General features: G+C 37.1%; 3 protein-coding genes across 3 annotated transcripts; 2 read left to right on the top strand and 1 right to left on the bottom strand.

Moving 5' to 3' along the window:
* Positions 1–5,975: 5,975 nt before the first annotated feature.
* On the top strand, positions 5,976–6,995 carry LOC110768569 (uncharacterized). The gene has a single exon (XM_021972342.2). It carries the CDS (start codon positions 6,087–6,089, stop codon positions 6,795–6,797), a length of 711 nt encoding a protein of 236 aa, XP_021828034.2. The 5' UTR covers positions 5,976–6,086; the 3' UTR covers positions 6,798–6,995.
* Positions 6,996–15,873: 8,878 nt separating this feature from the next.
* Positions 15,874–16,722, top strand: LOC148294396 (uncharacterized). The gene is made up of 2 exons (XM_088253738.1): positions 15,874–16,170; positions 16,291–16,722. The coding sequence occupies exons 1-2, from the start codon at positions 15,874–15,876 to the stop codon at positions 16,720–16,722; spliced, it is 729 nt and encodes a 242-aa protein (XP_088109864.1).
* Positions 16,723–19,157: 2,435 nt separating this feature from the next.
* Positions 19,158–19,700, bottom strand: LOC110768577 (uncharacterized). Its single transcript, XM_021972351.2, has one exon. It carries the CDS (start codon positions 19,698–19,700, stop codon positions 19,158–19,160), a length of 543 nt encoding a protein of 180 aa, XP_021828043.2.
* Positions 19,701–19,969: the final 269 nt, after the last annotated feature.

The following is a 19,969-nucleotide window of genomic DNA, read 5'->3' on the forward strand; positions in this document are numbered from 1 at the left end:
CTCCTACATGTGACAAGCACATATCTACAGTGCATCGTGAAGTGGGCTAATTTATAGACAAAGAAATTTTGGCGAATTAAAATTCCACTAAATAAGAAAATAAATAAGGTTTTGTGCATTAAATTGTGGGCCTCATGATTCACTCACATGGCATACGACTCATCAAAATTGGATTAGTTGTCAAAGGTGACATGTGTCGACATCCAGCGAAGTGCATCAAATGGTTCAAATTGAAGACAAAATTAAAGGGAAGAATCTTCTGTGATTGACTTTGATTTAAATCAAATATTAATCAAGTCAATCAATTGAAGATAATTTGGTTAAATTTCCAATATCCAAATTATCGGAATTGATTTTAAATCAAATCAAAATCCCCCAAAGCAAGGTCCTTAAGAAGGAAAGACATTTAGATCAAGAATCCTGCATGAGCCTATAAATAGGAGGCCTCAAGACAAAGGAAAGGGGCTTAGAAAGACAAAGCACTCAGAAGAATAAAAAAACTCTCTGTATTCTTCACCCCACTTTGGAAGAGCCACCAAGCACAACAAATAGGTGTCGGTTCCTCCACCCTAGAAAATTCAATCACTAAACAAGCCTTGTGCTACCCATTTGATCAAGATCAAGTCTCTACGACCCTTGTATCAATCACAAATTTTCTCTAAACACTTTGGAGATCGAATCAAAGGATTTTATACATAGATTGTAACCCTAAATTTCATTAATATAAATACTACTTTGTACACGTGTTCTAGTCTCATTTGTCGTAGGATTTTCGTGTTTACACCCTAATATCTCAATATACCTTCACTCTTTGAGTTAGAGGAAGAAGACTAAAGGTGCTTCCTAAAAAAATAAAAATAAAAACTGCACTTAACGGAGATAACATAATGTCTATAAATTGTAAACTTTGGGAAACATAGTAACCAATTTAGCTAAATTTTTTTCTCAGTGACTAAATTGAATTTTCGTATAAAACCTAGTGACCAAAAGATTATTTAACCCATTTTTTTTATGCTTAAATATATCGCAAGAACATTATAAGAACTAAGAAGTTATTAGTTCTTTTTTTTAAGAAGAAGATTTCATTTATAAGCCAAAACGGCATACAAAGACTGGCATGAATACAATAGCCTCATTAAAACATTCCTAGGAAGACCACTTGGGACAAACCCCATGCCACAAAAGACCGTTACAAGAACATAAAAAAAAACAAAAAAAAAACAACTAAGCACCAACACAATAGACTCATAAAGACAACTGCATCGCATCCCAATTATCAAAAGAAGCCTTCAATGAGAAAAACTCATAGTCCTTTGACAGCCCACGAACTACAAAAACACACTAAGGATAGAAACCTAGGAGACCACATGGAGGAAGAGCACAAAAATAATAACAAGAATGGCCCTTGAAAAGCACCCTAACTCAACTTAGAACCTGACAAAGAAAACTCCTATGACCAAACATAGGTCTTCGAGCGGCGTATAGCAGAGACGAGCTGCAAAGGAGCAAAATAACAACGAAAAAGGACAACAAAATAGGTGCTAGAACTGAAGACAAAACCCTCAGGGCACACCACCACATCCCAACAACTACCACTAGCGTTGCTGTTTCTGTCACCGTTGAAGCAGAGATAAAACATCAACCACCAGGTATCACAACTCTCCTAAAGAAAGACCCAATCCAGCATCACTACTGTCACAGACACTGAGACAGAGACAACACCAGCCACCTAGAACACTGCAAAAATAACCAAACAAAACAAACGTACAAACAAACCTAGATCCAATTAGATCGAGGCTAAAAACCCAAGATCTAAGTAGATCTGGGGAGGAGAAGAGGAAGGGGAGAAATAGGCCAACAAAAGCCCCCAATAAAGTGGAAAGAGAGGGTAGAGAGGATGAGAGGGAGGGAAATGGATTAGAGAAGAGGATAGGAAGGGAGAAGATGGGTGGAGGGGAGGAGAGGCACTGGCCACCTCCGTTAGCTTAGGAAAGGTTGGTTGTCGGCAAGGAGAAAGAGGGAGGGTTTCTGTCGCAACCCTAGAAGAGACTAATAGTTCACAAGAGTATTTATTAGTTCTTAAATATATAAAAACGTCATAAGAACTAATTTTTTTATGCTTAAATATATGGCAAGAACTTTATAAGAACTAATAGCATCTCCAAGGGAGATGTTAAATGCAACATGGCACTTTTAGCATGTAGAAAAAAATAGTTGAGACTCACTCCAACCTAAAATGTTAAATGCGTGGAATAACATTTCTCTCTACTCCTGTGATTTTTGGTTGTTTGACTTTGTGATTATTTTAGTATTTTATTATTATTTCCCAATTATTGTGCCTATAAAGTAATAAACCAATAAACACTATATAATAAAATAATATTTTAATTTGATAAGTCGGGTGGAATGTGTCAAACAAAGTAGGGTAAATATTTAGTTATGCTCAGATACGCTCATATTTTTATTCTTCTCCAATATGGAGGTATTTATATAAGTACAACCCTAAATAAAATAGGAAATAAATCTAAATTATAATAGAAAATAAATCTAAATTACAATATGAAATAAATCTTAATTATAATTAGACTAGACAAATAGGTAAGTAACTAAAATCCTAACATAGTAAGGAACCGAAATCCTAACTAAGTAAGGACTCGCCAACACTCCCCCTCAAGTTGGGCAAAGATATTTCGCATGCCCAACTTGACAAGCAAGTCATAGAACACCATACTTGAGAAGCACCAATTGTAGAGAAGGTCTTTTTGTCAACCACGAGTGAAACAAGTGACAACATAAAGCAAAGTTCGCAGCGGAAACACAAGAGCAAACCCTAAAAAATAGGGCACATAGCATAACACAGAAACCTGTGAGCACGACAGCAGATAAGGCAGAACACAGAAGCCATGTGAGCACGACAATAGATAAGGCAAAACACAGAAGCCCTGTGAGCACGGCAGAAGATAAGGCAGATAGAAAAACACAGAAACCCTGTGAGCACGGCAGCAGATAAGGCAGAACACAGAAGCTCTGTGAGCACGACAATAGATAAGGCAGAACACAGAAGCCCTGTGAGCACGGCAGAAGATAAGGCAGATAACAGAACACAGAAACCCTGTGAGCACGGCAGTAGATAAGACAGAACACAAAAGCCCTGTGAGCACGGCAGAAGATAAGGCAGAAACCAAACCCTAAAAAATAGGGTAAGGCAAGGCAAACACACCAGCAAAGGCATGAGCAACAATACTGGCACCATAACAGGCAGGAGCAACAAGGCAGAGACATAACAGGCATCATCAACAGCGATACAAGGCATTGGCACCAGAAACAACAGAGACAACTTCTCTTCACTCCCTTTCTCCCCCTGAGGAGAAGGGGTCGATGGAGCCTATGATCAATGGTACTTGAGAAACATGCACTGACTAACACTGAGATGTAGCAGAATCAGCCATGGCAGATAGGTGGTTAAATTGCAGCGGAATAGATGAGCAGCGGTGACAATAGCAAGGTAGGCAACGATGACGGTAGCAAGGTAGACAGCAGCGGCGGCAGACTAGGATTATAAGCTAGATGTATAGTGCAACGAAAATAGGTAGTCTCTAGGGTTAGGGTAGAGATAGATCAAAACACATCAACATCATCGGCAATGACCATAGCAACGGAAAGCGAAGCAAACAAAGGCAACATCAATGGCGGTAGTAGAGGCAACGGCAACGGCAACAGCAACAGTTCTTCCATATCAACTTTAGCTAATTCACACAGACACAACTTCTCTTCACTCCTCCTCTCCCCCTGAAGAGAAGAGGTCGTCGAAGTCAAGAAATAAGCAACATCTTCATGGGAATACGTCAAGGTAATGGGGATACGTCAATAAACATATCCTTTTCACTCCCCCTCCCTCCCTTGAAGAGGAGGGAAGGAGAGCACTTAAATTGCAAGGAGAACGCAAAAACAAGTCACAAGAAAACCTAGGCTCTTATACCATGTCAAACAAAGTAGGGTAAATATTTAGTTATGCTCAGATACGCTCATATTTTTATTCTTCTCCAATATGGAGGTATTTATATAAGTACAACCCTAAATAAAATAGGAAATAAATCTAAATTACAATAGAAAATAAATCTAAATTACAATATGAAATAAATCTTAATTATAATTGGACTAGACAAATAGGTAAGTAACTAAAATCCTAACATAGTAAGGAACCAAAATCCTAACTAAGTAAGGACTCACCAACAGAATGTAAATTCAATTATATGTCAAATTGCCACATAAGCCATTAAATTCAAATTTAATGTTTGATATTTGACATCTCCCTTTTAGAGCATCTCCAAGGATATGTCAAATGTAAAATATCAAATTGAAATTTGATGGCTTATGTGGCAATTTGACATGACCATCTCCAAGGTAGTATGCAAATGAAATAGGAAAAATTGTACTATAACAATCTAGGTGGCATGTTGCCTACCAATTTGCGTAATAAAAAAAGTTGGTCCCTCCAGGCAATGCAAGTATACAAATCATTATTATATTATTTATTTATTTTTATATTTTGTATTTATTTTTTTATTTTATAGAAAGTAGGTAAGAGAGTGGAGATGATATTTTATTATAAAAAACAAGTGAGACCCAATATATCTCTTCACTTTGAAGTAGACAATATTGCTTTGTCGAGGAGAGTATGTATATTTTGCCTAACCATTTGTCTTATATTTTGCCTACCCATTTGTCTTTTCCCTTGGAGCATGAAAATGATGATGTGACAAAGCAACTGAAGTTTACCTACTCTTTTGCATCTTCAAGAAAGATGCTTCATTACAACCCATGTGTCTTTTGTATCTAATAAAATAAGCAGTAAATAAAGTGATAGTAACTAAAGAAAGAGCAAATCATAATAAAATAATAATAATAAATGATTGAAAGTGACTTTTTAACAATTAAAAATAAAAAGCAGTGACAGTAACAAAGCCCAAAGATTGTTTGGTGGGTCATTTGGTTTAAAAAGTCATAATGAAAGAAATAACGCCTCAACTTTGTGGCATCAATTTTGACGTTGCAGAGTTGGACGACATTTTTATCTTTTTTTTTCAGTTGATTTGGCCTCGATGTTGAATTTGACATCTCACTTAGAGATACTGTTAGAGATGCGTTTAAGCTAGTGAGATCTTTACTCTATTTATCAATTCTCAATTCTCTCCCCAATTAAAATCAAAAGAAAGATCATAAGATAGTGATTTTTTTCATATAGTTTAATAATAGGGTGGTGCTAGAGGCACCAATTCTGGGCACCAACTCTAATAGAGGTGGAGCTCGCCAATACAATGGGTCCCACGCTCTATTAAAGAGTTGATGTCCAAAATTGATGCCTCTAGCATTTTCCTTAATAATATCTATAAATTAACATGGAAACTTGTACCTCCATGATCTTTTCGCTAAAGCCCTTCTACTCTCTACACGATGATATTCATAGATTAAAGCAGAAATGATGGGATAATTTTGACTTAGTTGTTTTACAAAGTCAATTAGCAATCCCCTTTGGTCAAAAATTCTAGTAACACATACTTTATGAGGAAAAGAATTGCTCAACTCAAAAGGTCAATACACACCAACTACAAAGATACTTACTTTGCAAATAATCAATTCATCTTTTCTACCCAATGGGACCCACAATGCAGTTGTCGGCCTACGACCAGTCCCATTTTACATTTCACTCCCCATATTGCACGTGTGAACTGCCACATGGCGTTTCCGTAAATAAGTCAAGAGTGGAGGGCAGCTTTGACAACATAGAGACTCCCATTCAAGACCTCTACCTCTATGTCTACCGGTTCCATTTAAAGCTCAAAACGCGGGCGTTCCGTCCACCAAGGTTTACTAATCGACGCCATAACACGGAATTACCTTAACCCGGGTTAAAATATTAACCGCGGTTAAGTTGTCTCCCCCAATCAAACCCCACCTTTTATAAACCTCAGCCAAAACGAAGCCACAGAGAGAGGCTCACAGAAGAAGAAGCAAAACAACGCAAACCGGAGAGAGAGAAAGTAGAGAGAGAGAGAGAGAGCAAAGCAAGAATCTCACAACCAGAAATGGCGGCGGTTTACGTGGACGAGGAGGAGGTGTGGAAATGTCTAAAACACCCCTCCAAGCGCCGCAAGAGCGGAATCTGCCCCGTCTGCCTCCGCGAGCGCCTCGTCATCCTCTGCCCCGACTGCGCTAACGTGCGCCCCTGCGGATGCTGCGCTACAGCGACGACTTCGTCTTCTTCCTCCTCGTCGTCCTCTTCCCGGTTTACCGGCGGCGACGGCGTCCGCGTCGCGAAGCTTCTCGAGAGCGAGCCGTCATTCCGGCGGTCCCGATCGGTGGCGATCCCGTTTCTGCGTTCGAGGTCGAGGTTCGTCGGCGGCGGCGGCGGAATCGGCCATGTGGATTTCGACCGGAACGAGCCGCATAGCGGCGGGGGTCGGGCGAAAACGCCGTCGTTTTGGTCGTCGATGTTTCGGTCATCTCAGAGGAGCAAGAGAAGCGAGGCAAATGGAGAACACGAAACGACACCGGAGAAGAAAGTAGTGGGAGAAATAGAGGAAGTAGAAGACGCAGATGCTGCGATGAGGAGGAATATGATGAGGAAATCGAGGTCGGTGGCCGTACCGATGATGTCGTCGAATTCCGGCGCTGCCGCAGGCGAGAGACCGCCGGCGAAGGGTAGGGGCTGGTATTTTCCGAGTCCAATCAAGGCCTTCCGGCATTCCAAAATTTCGAAGATTGTTTCCGAGCGGTCGCCTGTGTACAGAGGTTAATTATATTTCTCTTGTAAAACAAAAAAATAATTAAATTAACACTGAAAAAAAAGCTAATAATTTTATTTTTTTTGCCTTTTTTTAATTTTTGGAATTTGAAAGACCAGATGAGGAATTTTGATCTTGCAATGGTAATAATTCGAATGTAACTTGGGATTATGTATTGCAAAGCTGGCAAATTCAGTGATTTGTAATCAATCTGTGCATCCATTAAATTTGTATGCTAAATTTCTGGTTTGTTTATTTATTTATTTATGTACTTATAAAAATATCGACCTCGGATGCAAAAGGGCCGCCGTAGTCTACATTTACTTAGTTTGATTTACTTATGATCTTTATTTTTTTACCATAAATTATCTCATGCAATTTTTTTCGGCGTTACGTTTAGTTGCGGGTAAATTTAACTAATTGAAGAAAAACGTGGGAAGCGGTTTTGGCGCATGATGAGGCTACTGAGTGGGTTGGATTTTGTTGACAACTTCCAGCCTCGTTGCAAGCCTTGACTGAATTACGGGAACAGTCAAAATTGGAGCTGCTTTGGTACACGTGGCAGGTATGTGGATATTGGAAAATAAATATCAACATGGGAATATTTTTTGGTGAAATCAACATGGGAATCTTTAGTTAACTGAAGGTAATTAAAACTAGAGAAACCGAACCGAACTAAACCGAACTCACATAACCGATAGGCTTCAATATGAGATAAATTGGAATCGTCACTGAATCGCAGGTCCCATTGGAACCGTCACCGAACTGCCGGTCATCGGTTACCGGCTGTATCAGTGTCGGTCAATGATAGTTGGTCGGTTACTGCTACTAATTAAAACGAGTACCAAATTTTAATTACCAAAAGTAAAGGTGTCCAAAAAGAATATTTGCATCTGTAGTGTACTTTCTTTCCAAAACGATAATAGTTGTGTACTTTGTTAGTTGATATGTCTAGTTAGGGAATTTCAGCAAAAATAATAATTTGGGTAAGGGGCCGGAAGGTAGGATTTGGATGAAGGTAGGGCCGGCATATATAGGTGTTATGTGACTTATGTCTCTTCTTAATTCAGTGGTTTAGGGCACATTATGATTTTAGAGGGTGAAAATGTGAGGCTGGCGATTTCCTAGATCTTGGAAGGACTTTGAAAAACAAACAAACAAAGATAGAATGTATCTTTTGGGTTTTTTTTTTTTTTTTTTTTTTTGGGTGGATGTGATTTATAACGGTAATAAATGGTTAAACCCTAATTTGGAGGGAATCTAATTGTGTCATGGATTTGCCGTCGATTTTAATTGATCCTAACCTTATTTTATGACTAAAGTCAACTCTTAACTTGATTTGTTTAATTAATTGTGTCATGGGAATGGAAACTAATCCCACCAAAAATCGTATTAATTTATTAATTATGTCATTTTTGGATCAATTCGAAAATAATATTCTAAACTAGATACTTAAGAAAATATATTTCACCTCCTAGAATAAAAATACAGGTTATCTACATAAACCAAACCAAGAATAAAATCGTATAATTTTATCAAAATTTAAATAATATCATACCAAAAAGAACGGAGGAGAATAAAGAGAGATTCATAAAAATATCCTTTTATCTCATAAATCCTTCATTATTCGAGAATTTTTTTTAACAATGAACCAAAGAAGCCACGAAAAAAGTTTAGTACGAAAAACTGAAATATATGGTTTTTCTTTTAAATAAGGGGGAATCCTTCATTATCCAACGTGTTTTCTTAAAGCGATATTAAAAGAGAGCTGAATCGAACCTAAGACTTCATGTATATGGATAAATGCTCTTGAATATGCTCTTAACCACTTGAACTACAAAACCTTGCACTGAAATAAAGTGTTTAAAGTAACTTTGCATCAATTCCTAAAAAGAAGAACACCAAAAGTATAAAGTAGTGCATGGAATTATTGGCTCATTGGGTCATCATCAATGATCATGTCAAGAGACCTCAAATAATTCAAAGAAATTTTGTGAAAGGACGTTTGAAAGTGGTGTGAAAGTTTAGTAATAATAGAATCATCATCAACAATATTCAACACCCAACAACAGCAACTTACATATATAATTAATCTTAACTTGAAAATAATGTCCATGCCATATCTGTTCTCGTGAATGCAGGATATTCAATGTGCGGCTTACTGTCTGTGACTGATTAGAAAAGTTTGGTAGGTCCGCACAAATGGCCAATGTGACATTTGATTAATCTTTGGAACCATTTCTAATTATTTCTTTAGATTCCTGCAAAGGGTGAGACAATTTTGAAGCAAATGATGAGCCACAAGTTACAATTAATTACAATTAGTTTAAGTTATTCACGTATATTGTGAAGTACAAAGAACAATACAGAAATTAAAATAATTCAAAGTGTATATTTTTCTTCTCGTGATATTTTATATAGAATTAGGGTTTCCCGAAGGCTATTCCCAAATTGAATCCGGATCTATTGTCTTCATTCACCTTAAATAAATTTTAAAAATAAAAATAATCAACTTCCCTCCTCTTTTTCTCTCTCACTCTCCCTCCCTCCCCCTCTTTCTCTCTCCTTGCGAACTGATTGTCCAACAACGAAATGAAGATTACTCATGTGGACACCAATACTCATACTCATTGACATTTTTTTTAGCAGTGAATATTACTTCAAACTCTGGCATTACTAGGCAACCTTGGAAGCAAAATATGAAAATAACAAAATTTCAAAAATACCATCAAACTTAAAACACAGTTTTGACCTAGTAAATGCTAGAATTGGGAAATAAACCCATGTACATGTGTTATAGAAAAGCGGCAAGTTGCTCTTGTCTCGTCATCTTTTTTCGAAAAATTACTTATAAAGAATCTAGAGCTCTGAACCCAAATCTGCAAAAGTTGATTTTTTTTGTTTTGTTTTTGGACTTGCGATTGTCAAATTGCTCTTCAATCCTTTCAGCCATCTAATATTCCACAACAATTAAGACCAAATGGTCTTGAGCAATAAACACTAATGACTTGAGACCAACATGTCATATTCACTACAAGTTTCATGTATCTTGAAATGTTAATCATTGCGTCTCGATTAGTGTAACCAGATGTTTTCATCTGGAAGAACCCAAGATTTTACGGCAAGTCTCCAAGGCAAATACATAAATCCTTCATGTAACCTTAACCACGTGTTTGCAATATTAATTTGGATTTGAGAATCTGCAAGCTCATTCGAACCATTGGATCGACAAAAACAGCACCAATTTTCTATTGAGCCCTGCGAACCATGTCACATGTATCGTAGTTGATCAAATTTAATAAACGAAGTATTTCCAATTTAGAGTTGTGAATACTATATAATGTCTCTCAACATAATTAAATATTCTCAAATTATTTGCCGTATTATAAATATGTACCACACATTCAGACAAAAATAAAACAGCATTTCTCCGACTAGCAAACTAGCAACATAAACCAATCAAACATGCCGGACAAAAAAAAAGTAATAAAATATTGCAAATTAAAAAACTCCTCTCTACCATTCTAATTCTGGTTTAAGAGGCGGATTAGCGTTTTGATTTTGACTAAGTGAGTTGTGGTGTTGGTGGTGAGTGGGACTTGGCCTAGATTGACTTGGTCCTTTTGCTAATTAAATTATTAAGAAATTGATAGAACAACTGTTAAATCTTCTTCCCATGAACTTAAAGCATTGCTTATAATTTTTTTAATATGCCGCTGGTCGGCGCTCAGCAGTAAAGTGATTGTGGTCCTAGCTATCACAGTGCCAGTGTTTTTGGACCAAGTAAAAGTCTAAAAGAGTTGATGTTTTAAACATCAAGTTCTATAAATAAAGAAAAGATTTGAACAGAATTTTTTGACAAATCCTTTGTGGCTAATTAGAATAATACATCAATTCAAAAGGCTTCTGGAAATTGTGTTACTTTAGCGAATGTGACATGTATAGAAAATCTGTAAAGTTCTTTCTCTCTGTCCTATATATACAAAATTCAATGAACTACAAAAATAAAATAGAGTGGCAGATTTCTATGGCAACAAGCAAGATATTGTGGCAAAAACCCCACCAAAAGATATTGTGGTAGATTCTATGTCCTAATTGTTACATCAGATTATATCAGTTGATGCAAGCCACTAATGTTTTATATATATATTTATTTATGAATTTTGGTGAAACTTCTAAAACGTTATTAATATCTAAGATTGCAATATGTACACAATTACATTCATAGTGTCACTAGAAAACGATATGAGAGGAACCTTGAGTGCAAGGCGGCGAAAACACTATGATGAATTAGCCTAACTCACGTAACAGTAATGTCTCGTCTTTTAAAACAATACCATACAGCTATTTTTGACTGTTTGATGATAGCGAGATATCATAATAAAGACAATTTGGATTCCAATAGGGTCCCCCACATGGAAGTTACGTGCACTCTAGGAGATAAATGGCACTTTCTCTTGGTGTTTTTTTTTTTTTTTTTTTTGGGGTTCTTTATTTAGGGCACATGATGATATGTGTAAGTGGAGAGGAAAACTTGTATGGTTTTGGAAGAGAATCTTAGGTTCCGACATGGGGGAGTCAGTTAGTGGCTACAATTTAAATCCAGAAAAAGTCATGAGAAGAGTTTGACAGAATTCGATCACATACCGACCCATTTGTACAGTGCCAATTATAGCCAGCTTCTGAAGAAACAGCCAAACCAAACCAGTGCATGGGATTAATTGTAGATAAGCAGACGCCATGTAAGGCAGCCACAACTTTAGCTTTTGCTGCGGTCAGCTGATGGCAGCTACAGCCTTAGTCTCCATGTGTATGTCCTCTTTCCTCAACCTTATGCATTATCTGTGGGCTATGAGTCTCTTGCATTTTTATTAGGCACATCAATATGAATATTATATGCGTAGGTAAAACAAAAAATTAAAGGTACATTATTAATGTTCTTACAAGTATCAATGTACCTTCAATTTTTCATATATATATATATTCAAAATAATAAGAATTATGGTCATTTTCATTTTACTACTTTGAAGTTATCCTTGTTTCAGCCTTCAATTCATCAAGTTTTTTTCGTCTCATTCGCATATATAATTTTTAATTATGTACCAATTTAACACATCCGTTAATCAATCCATCAAGATCTCTGTTAAAAACTGAAGTCGAACCAACACCTTCGCATTACGTGTCCCAAGTGGGCCCCGTACTAAATGAAATCCCGCAAAATAAGCTGACATGGCAACTTACCCCGCCTCTTAGCTGCCACGTTGCTAACCCTCTAGCCACTATAGAAATTATCGAGAAAAAGCCATGGCCATCAGCTATTTATCCCAATCTAACCCTAAATGCCCAAATAAGAGAGAAGAACATTGGAATTGAGGACGACGAATGTTGATTAAAGGTGAGAGAGAAGAATTCCCTACATATCTTAGCCATGACGTCCATGTCTGGGATATCTGAGTCAAAAAGGAAAATGCTAGTGAACTGCTATTGTGGGTTGAGGGCGAAGAGCTTGACTTCTTGGACTAATTTGAACCTAGGTAGAAGGTTTGATATGTGCGCAAAGGTAATTTGAACTATTTTTCATGTAAAATTGATCTGGGTCTTATATGTTTTTGGGTCAAAGGGAGTAAGTTAAACTCTGTTTGTAGAGAAGTGATGGTTGCTCATTCTGGGTGTGGTATGATGTTGAGGACTCACCACATACGAAGAATTAATATAATCCATCCATGGTCCACATTTGGAGTGTGGAAGCAAGACAAGCATCCAATATATATATTGTCAAATTGTTAGGTAATCTTTAGGTAGCAGCAATTAATCTACATACCCTTCAACTTTTCTAATTTAGACCTTCTTGTTTCTCCTCATGCCAAATGGCATTCCTCTTACACTTAAAGCAACGACCGAATTGCTAAAATACGAATATGATTTGAATGTATTAGGTTAACTTTATTATTCTCCATAATGAGGTATATATAAGAGTTTACATGAGTGCTTTACAAGGAATTAGATACAGTAAATGATTAGGAAAGTATCACCTAATTATACAATGATAACGCTACGGGCACCAACTTATTTACAGAAGCTACCATGTTTGTTCCTAATAAAATAAAAGAAATTGCAAGTGCATAGCTTCTAGGAGGGTTGACAATATGGCACACCATTGATATAGAGTCAGTCCAAGAAAGCGTTCACAGACCAGAGAGAGTTTCTGTGTTGACCACTTAATTAATAATAGAATGACGGTCTTTCTGTAAAGTAAGAGAAAATCACCATCGAAGCCACCTTTAGTTCAACAATCGACCCGCCACCAAGGCTTTATCTTTAAATACAAATTGCTTTATCTTTAAAGTGAAAATGTGAAGAAAAAATAGTAGACAATGACAATGCCAATTTATTTATTTTTATAAATAAATTAAAAAAAAAAAAAACAGAGACAATGAAAAAAGCCTAGTTAGTTCATTTGTGTTTTATACGCGACTATTTTTAATTAATACTTGTGTTTTTCACACACTTCTTAAAGAAATGAAAAAATACGCGTTTTATTTTTTAATGCAAACACATTAAATTGTAACCTTCCTCAAGTTCAATAAAATTGCCTTGTTTTGCATTCAAAGACAAACTAGATTAGCAAAAGCTTTGTATATAATAAGATTATTATCTCATGTTAATTTAGGCTAATGTCGAACTTTTATTGCAAATAGGTTGCAAAATATGAGCCTTAAATTATTTCTATCAACTAGCACTTAGTTTAACGATATTTCTCTTTACAATATTGGAAGATGGGATAAAAGCGCCCACGAATTAAATTTTGAAATTATTGCATAAAATTCCAGGTTAAAAAAGATTCATCAAATTTCAGATATTATTTGGGATTTTGATTTAGGTTTTGAAGTTGAGTAGTAGACAGGAACGTATCCAGGAATCTTACCTCGTAGGGTCATAGTGTAAAAGGTGGTGGATGCGGCAGCAAGATTTTGGCAGTGGCCGCAATGGAAGAGATGGGGGTTAAGGGTTTTGGGGGGAGATTGGGGGGTTTAAGGTTGAGGAGAAATAGAAACGGGGTTTGGAGTATGTGGATCTTGTGATTTTATCAGATAATCCGATTATGTTTCGAATTTGTTAACCCGTTAAGTTAACAGAACAAATTTGGATTTGGCTATATCCGATCCGATAATAATCCAATCCGTTTTGATATAATATAGTATTTATTTAATTTTTATATTAATATATATATTGATAGATTAATTTGTTTACTTTTTATAATTTAAATCCAATGTTTTAATAGCCCAATTGATATTCAAATCCCATTAAACCCAACTTTACCCTTAAGTCTAAAGCCCAACTTCTCATCTAATTAAGCTAAAGCCCAAATAATAACCCTACCTCTCTCCCACTTAACCCTATCATTCTTCTCTCATGCCTCCTTTGTTTCAGCTGCCTCCCTTCTTTTTTATATAAAAAAATAAAATAAAAAAAGACTTCTCTCTCTCTCTCTCTCTCTCTCTCTCTCTCTCTCTCTCAACTTTCTTCTTCTTCATGGCTCCTTATTTCTTTCTTTCTTCTCTATGTCTCTGTCTTTCTTGACAGAGTTTGAAATGAAAAGTAAGAGTGAAGGAACACAAGAAGCGTGCGCTTCTTCTTCTTTCTCTTAGGCAAACCAGTGAGCAGTTGGAGCGCATTCCGTGTGGTCATTCAACCAGCTTAGGTGGACCTCCAAGCCTATTTTCTTGGCTTCCGTGGGGTCGTTCGACCCTGGTGACGCCACTGTGGGTTTGTCATTGGTAGTAGAGATTGTTGTGAAGTGGGAAATGGGCGAGAGGGAATCAAGGAAAGATGAGATGCTGTTAGTTTAGAAAAAGAAAGGATAATAAAAATTAAATTTTATACTAATTGACATGTTATGTTCAAGCCGTCAGATTATTCTAACAGTTGAGATGAGGTGAAATGCGGATAAATGTGTGGAGTCTAAATGCAAAGACTCAAAATCTTGGAAGATGATCTATTGTTCAAATCTTTCCTACAATTAACTTGTTTGTACCATATCTGATCCTCTACTCATACAACGACACGTGGATCATGGGGACTCACCCAAGTACCCAAGGCCTTGAACAATCGGTATCGGCTACCGATGGCATTGTCTCAAAGCTACCAACAGCTGCTACAGGCCCATCCCGTCTACAATCGGTGCCCCCTACCGATTCTGCACAATCAACCTCGAAGCACCCGCCCGAAATATCTAAGGACTCGTGTCAACCTCACAGGGCCCTCCCACGAGTCCCACATCGAAAGAAAGTACTAAGAGCATACAAAATGCCCTCTATAAATACACCCCATCACCACAGTACAGGGGTAAGACTTTTCAGCTTGACTTATATACTGATATATTGTCAATAGCAAGAGCTCTTAGAAACCAAACTTACTTCGGCATCGGAGGGTCTTAGGCTGGTTCCACACCGGTTCCATAGACCTTACGAGTCTCGACTTCTTTCTATTCAGGATCAGCATCCAAGGACAGGAAGAATCGGCATCCAACACTCAATCGATCTCTCGATCGTCCATCTCGCTTGTAAGTTGCACTCATCTCTATCTGTTCAGTTTTAGTGCCAACATAACTAGACTTATAATTAATAGCTTTACAATTGGAACTGTTGGCATCAATCATGTAATTGATTTATATTAAGAATTGTAATCTCGTATAATTATAGGATTCCCGTCTTAGATGAGATTGTAATTACTTTCAATACCCCCTAGAGAGAAGAATAAACTACTCTGAATTATTCTACCATAATACGCATATCTTAAGTTGGTATCAGAGCTGCAATCCTAGGATTATGGCAGCTCTCTCACAACCCAATGACCGCCACAGCGCTGTTGCCATATTGCAGCTCCACCGACCCCAACACATCTCCATAGCATTGCAGCCATAATGCAGCGCCGACCTTAACAACCACCACTCCAGCACTACGCCGATCCCAATAGCCCTTGCTGATCCCAACAATGTTGCGTCAATTCTGACATTTCCTCTTACTGCTAGCTTTTTGCATTCTTATTTTTCTCCTATATCTCTCTCTCTCTCTTACCTACAGTTATCATGGGTGATGAATTTGTGGTTAGTGTTGCCTCCCGAAATACGGCAACACCATCTCTATTGACTTCACCAATCAATCTTCCATCTGAACCTACTGCCATACCTGTTGGTGTCATGCTTAATGGCATCAACTACTCCCTGTGGTCTCAGCTTATGGAGGCGTTTGTTGCTAGTCGTGGCAAATGTGGCTATCTGACAAGGAATACTAAACAACCCGCTCGTGGAGACCCCAGTTATGACAAGTGGGTGGTGGATAATGCTATTGTTAAAGGATGGTTGATTTCTGCCATGGAACCTGATGTGATGAATTTATTTATCTGTTTGCCTACTACTAAGGGTATTTGGGATGCAGTCCTGAAGCCTTATTTTGATAGTGTCAATAGATCTCATGTGTATGACTTGTCTTGAAGGGCCATGCAGATGAGACAAGCCAGACGAGTGCTTGTTGCCTATTATGCTGATCTGAGTGCTCTCTGGCAAGAGTTGGATTATAGGAAGCCTATTCCTTTTACCCAAGAAGATGTGATTCTAGCCAGACAACAGGTGATTGCAGAGGAGCGTGTCTACATGTTTTTGCCCGGGCTTGATGATATCTATGATAGCATTCGCAGTGAAATCCTTCAGACCGAGCCATTCCCCAATCCTGAATCCGCTTTGGCAACTGTTCGCCCTGAGGAGCAACTCAGACACATTATGCTTAGTCTAGGCTCTAATGCCAGCATGGCTATGGCGACATTTACTACTAGGTCGTCTGATTTAATTAGAATAGGACACCCCCAAAGCCAAGCTTTGTCACTCGACCTCCTACCGACGGTGGTTGCACTTACTGTCATAGTTTTAAACTTGTTGTGAAACAGTGTTTTAAGAAGTATGGCTATCATGACTGGTGGGAAGCTTTTTAAGAGAAGAAAACACGTGATGGTGAGGCTTGGGAGCGCAGTGCAAAGAAGGATGGCAAGGCCGCCATGGTGATTGGGTATGTCGCCCCACCGCCGCCGGTTGCTGATATGAGTGGTGCCTTACCCATGCCGTCCTCAACCCTTATCTTTCCTCAATTTTTTTTTTTTGACATTCCCTCTAATCCCTAAAATTTCAACCAACAAAAAAAAACCTTAAATTTTCAACCAATAAAAAATCCCTCAAATTTCGTCCCAATAAAATATAATAGGTAAATTATTATCAATAGAATATAATGTACCTACAAATTTACCTATATATCTTGTATATATCCAATACGGGTAGGTAAATTATTTTCACAATATACCTATGAATGTATTGGCTTTAATATACCTACAATATACCCATAATAGGTAAATTACAAGTTATATTATTGCATAATAGGAAATTATTAGGTAAATTATATCCGAAATGCATCTATAATAGTTGGGTATATTATTTGAATAATAAGTAAGTTACCTACTAGGTACATTATTTTTCGTAGAATACGTAATAGGTACGTTATTTATCGTAAAAAAAGTCATAGGTACCTTTTTTTCTTCAACATAAAATTATATGTACACTATTATATTTATAAAACAATAATATAATAGATAATTAATCACATATACTTCATAAATAAATAAATTTTTTTATTAAATAAACCGATTAAGTATGTTAAATATGAATTTATTATTAAATCTAAAAACGTTTCCAAATTAATTCCTACATCAATTTGGAGATCTTTCCAAATTCAACTTGTGTCATTAGTTACAATCCAATTAAAAATTGGTTCTATATGGGTTCTTATATTAATAAAAAAAAAAATACAATAATGGCTTAGTTGGGAGTATTTTAGGAATAAAAAAGTACAATAAAATTCGATTTTGTGCTTGATTAAATAATTTACCGAGTTAAATCCTAGTCAACGAGTTTTATTTAGAAAAAAAACAGGAATTTATTCAAACAAAAATAAAGAGGCAGATTTTAGTTGAGAAAAAATTACGTTGAAGGGGTTAAGCTAAATTTATTATATAAAGTAAATTACAGCATAGATATTATGGTAATAACAAAACATTTATAAACTTATATTTATCACGAAAAAAGTTTGGTGAAAACATCTTTTCCTATCCACACACATGTTTTCTTCCTTACCAACACTTGTCATATTCTCATCACTTAGTGTGGTCAAGATGTAACAATTCATAAGATTTTGTTTTTTCTTTTGTCCATAACAATATATTTATTAAACTCCAAAGTATATTAAGATAAGAAAAGAAAACAGAGGAACATGTTGTTTCTTTTCACAACAAAATAAATACATTTTCTGTTAATTAAACATATTTTTTATTATCTTAAAAAAAAATCATCCAATTTAACCTTTTTTGTTAAAAAAGAGGATGAGATGTTTGTCGGGTGCAATGCACAGAGAAGGAAAACAAAAAGAACACAGCTTTTTGCATGCATCTGACACAGTGTACCCTCGCTCTATTCGAAACGTCACTTTGTCCAATGGGCCCCACAAGTCCTCTCGCAACTAACCATCATGTCATGATCAATCCACGTGTACGGCCATTACGTGAGAACAAAGCTTCCGTTCCAATTCATCTCAGATCCGAGCGTCCGTGGCCCCACACGTCTTGCGCGGGACCCCAGGCCTGGGAGAGGAACAACTCATGTGGTTGCTGCCCCACCCTACACGAGAGGGCGTCGCTTTCTGATTTGGTCTCGCGTTTTACACAAAGTTATTTGATTGGCTGTCGCGACGTCTGGGTCAACTTTATTTTTCGAAACTCGTTTATGGGACCTGCAATTCTGTGCCCTGAAGAACGCGACAGACATACCCACACGGGTGCAAAACTTTTTTTTTTTTTTTTCGTCGAAATTGGGGGAGATAGGTGGGGGGTTGATGATCTGGTGCAACGGTAGGGAAAAGGAATCTTCGAGTTCCGAGGCTGTTGTTCCTTCCTGCCTTTTCTAGAAGAAAGAGGGACGACTTTTGATTAATCCTGGTCTAAATTCTGAAACAGAAAGCGAGGTTAATTCAATAAAAACGACAACGGCTTAGGCCAATTGGCTGGACTCTATCCAAGTCTACCAGTTTCTTGGGAGGAAATTGCGGGTGCAACATTTAGGGACATTTTCTTTATGGGACTAATGGTGATGATAATTAAATCGAATTGCATAGTATAGTACTTTAAATCGAATTACAACATGAGTTTGAAATTTTATTTTATTTTATTGTTGAACAAAAGTAAATTTCATTAACCGGAAGCATTGGTTACAATAAGGTCATCAAGAATACAATTCATTAGCCACACAGGGCCTTCTTCTAACAAATAATAAGGACCTTATTCGTGTAAAGCAAAATAGGCAATAGCATGAGCCACTTTATTACACTCCCTAAGTCGAAATTGGACTTCCTTTAAAGAAAATTGCACGAACAAGTCTCTTACATCATCCACAATGTTACCGATAGTAGCCCAAATAGTCTCCCATGAATTAATCATCATAACAGCCTCAGAAGAGTCGGTTTCAATGAAGAGAGGGAAAAAACCAGCAACTGTAGCAAATAAAACTCCTCTATAGATCGCTTGCAATTCTGTAGCTAGAATGGAAACCCCGTGAGGGCTTTGCATGGCTAGGGAACCCATAAAAACTCCATACTCATTACGAACAATTGCACCAATACTATGCAAGCCTATTGCATTGTCAGTAGCTCCATTAACATTGAGCTTATAGAAACCTTCAGGGGGGACAACTCCAAATCTTATTCTGATTAAACCCACAACCACGTGATTGGTTTTGAGATTTATGAAATTCTTCAAAGAGCTCAAAACTCCTCTCAAGAAGATGGGTGGGATTATGTACACCTTGACCATGAAGATTATCATTTCTAGCTTTCCACAACATCTAACAAATGCAAGCAAATTGCTCCAACTCAATAAAAGACAAAACTGTTTTAGCTTTCTTAAAGAAATCAATGAAGCTCAACATATGCCACTGCTCAACAGCAAATCCCAACATAGAAGGCCTCCATACTTTCTTGCTTAGTTTGCACTCCCATAAAGTATGGATAAGAGATTCATTGGACTTGCTACAACAGAAACAAATACCTTTTGGGATTACTTTCCTACTCACCAAATTGACGCAAGTGGGGAGG

This window comes from Prunus avium, chromosome 5 (genome assembly GCF_965620075.1).
Source record: "Prunus avium chromosome 5, drPruAviu1.hap1.1, whole genome shotgun sequence".
NCBI lineage: Eukaryota > Viridiplantae > Streptophyta > Magnoliopsida > Rosales > Rosaceae > Prunus > Prunus avium.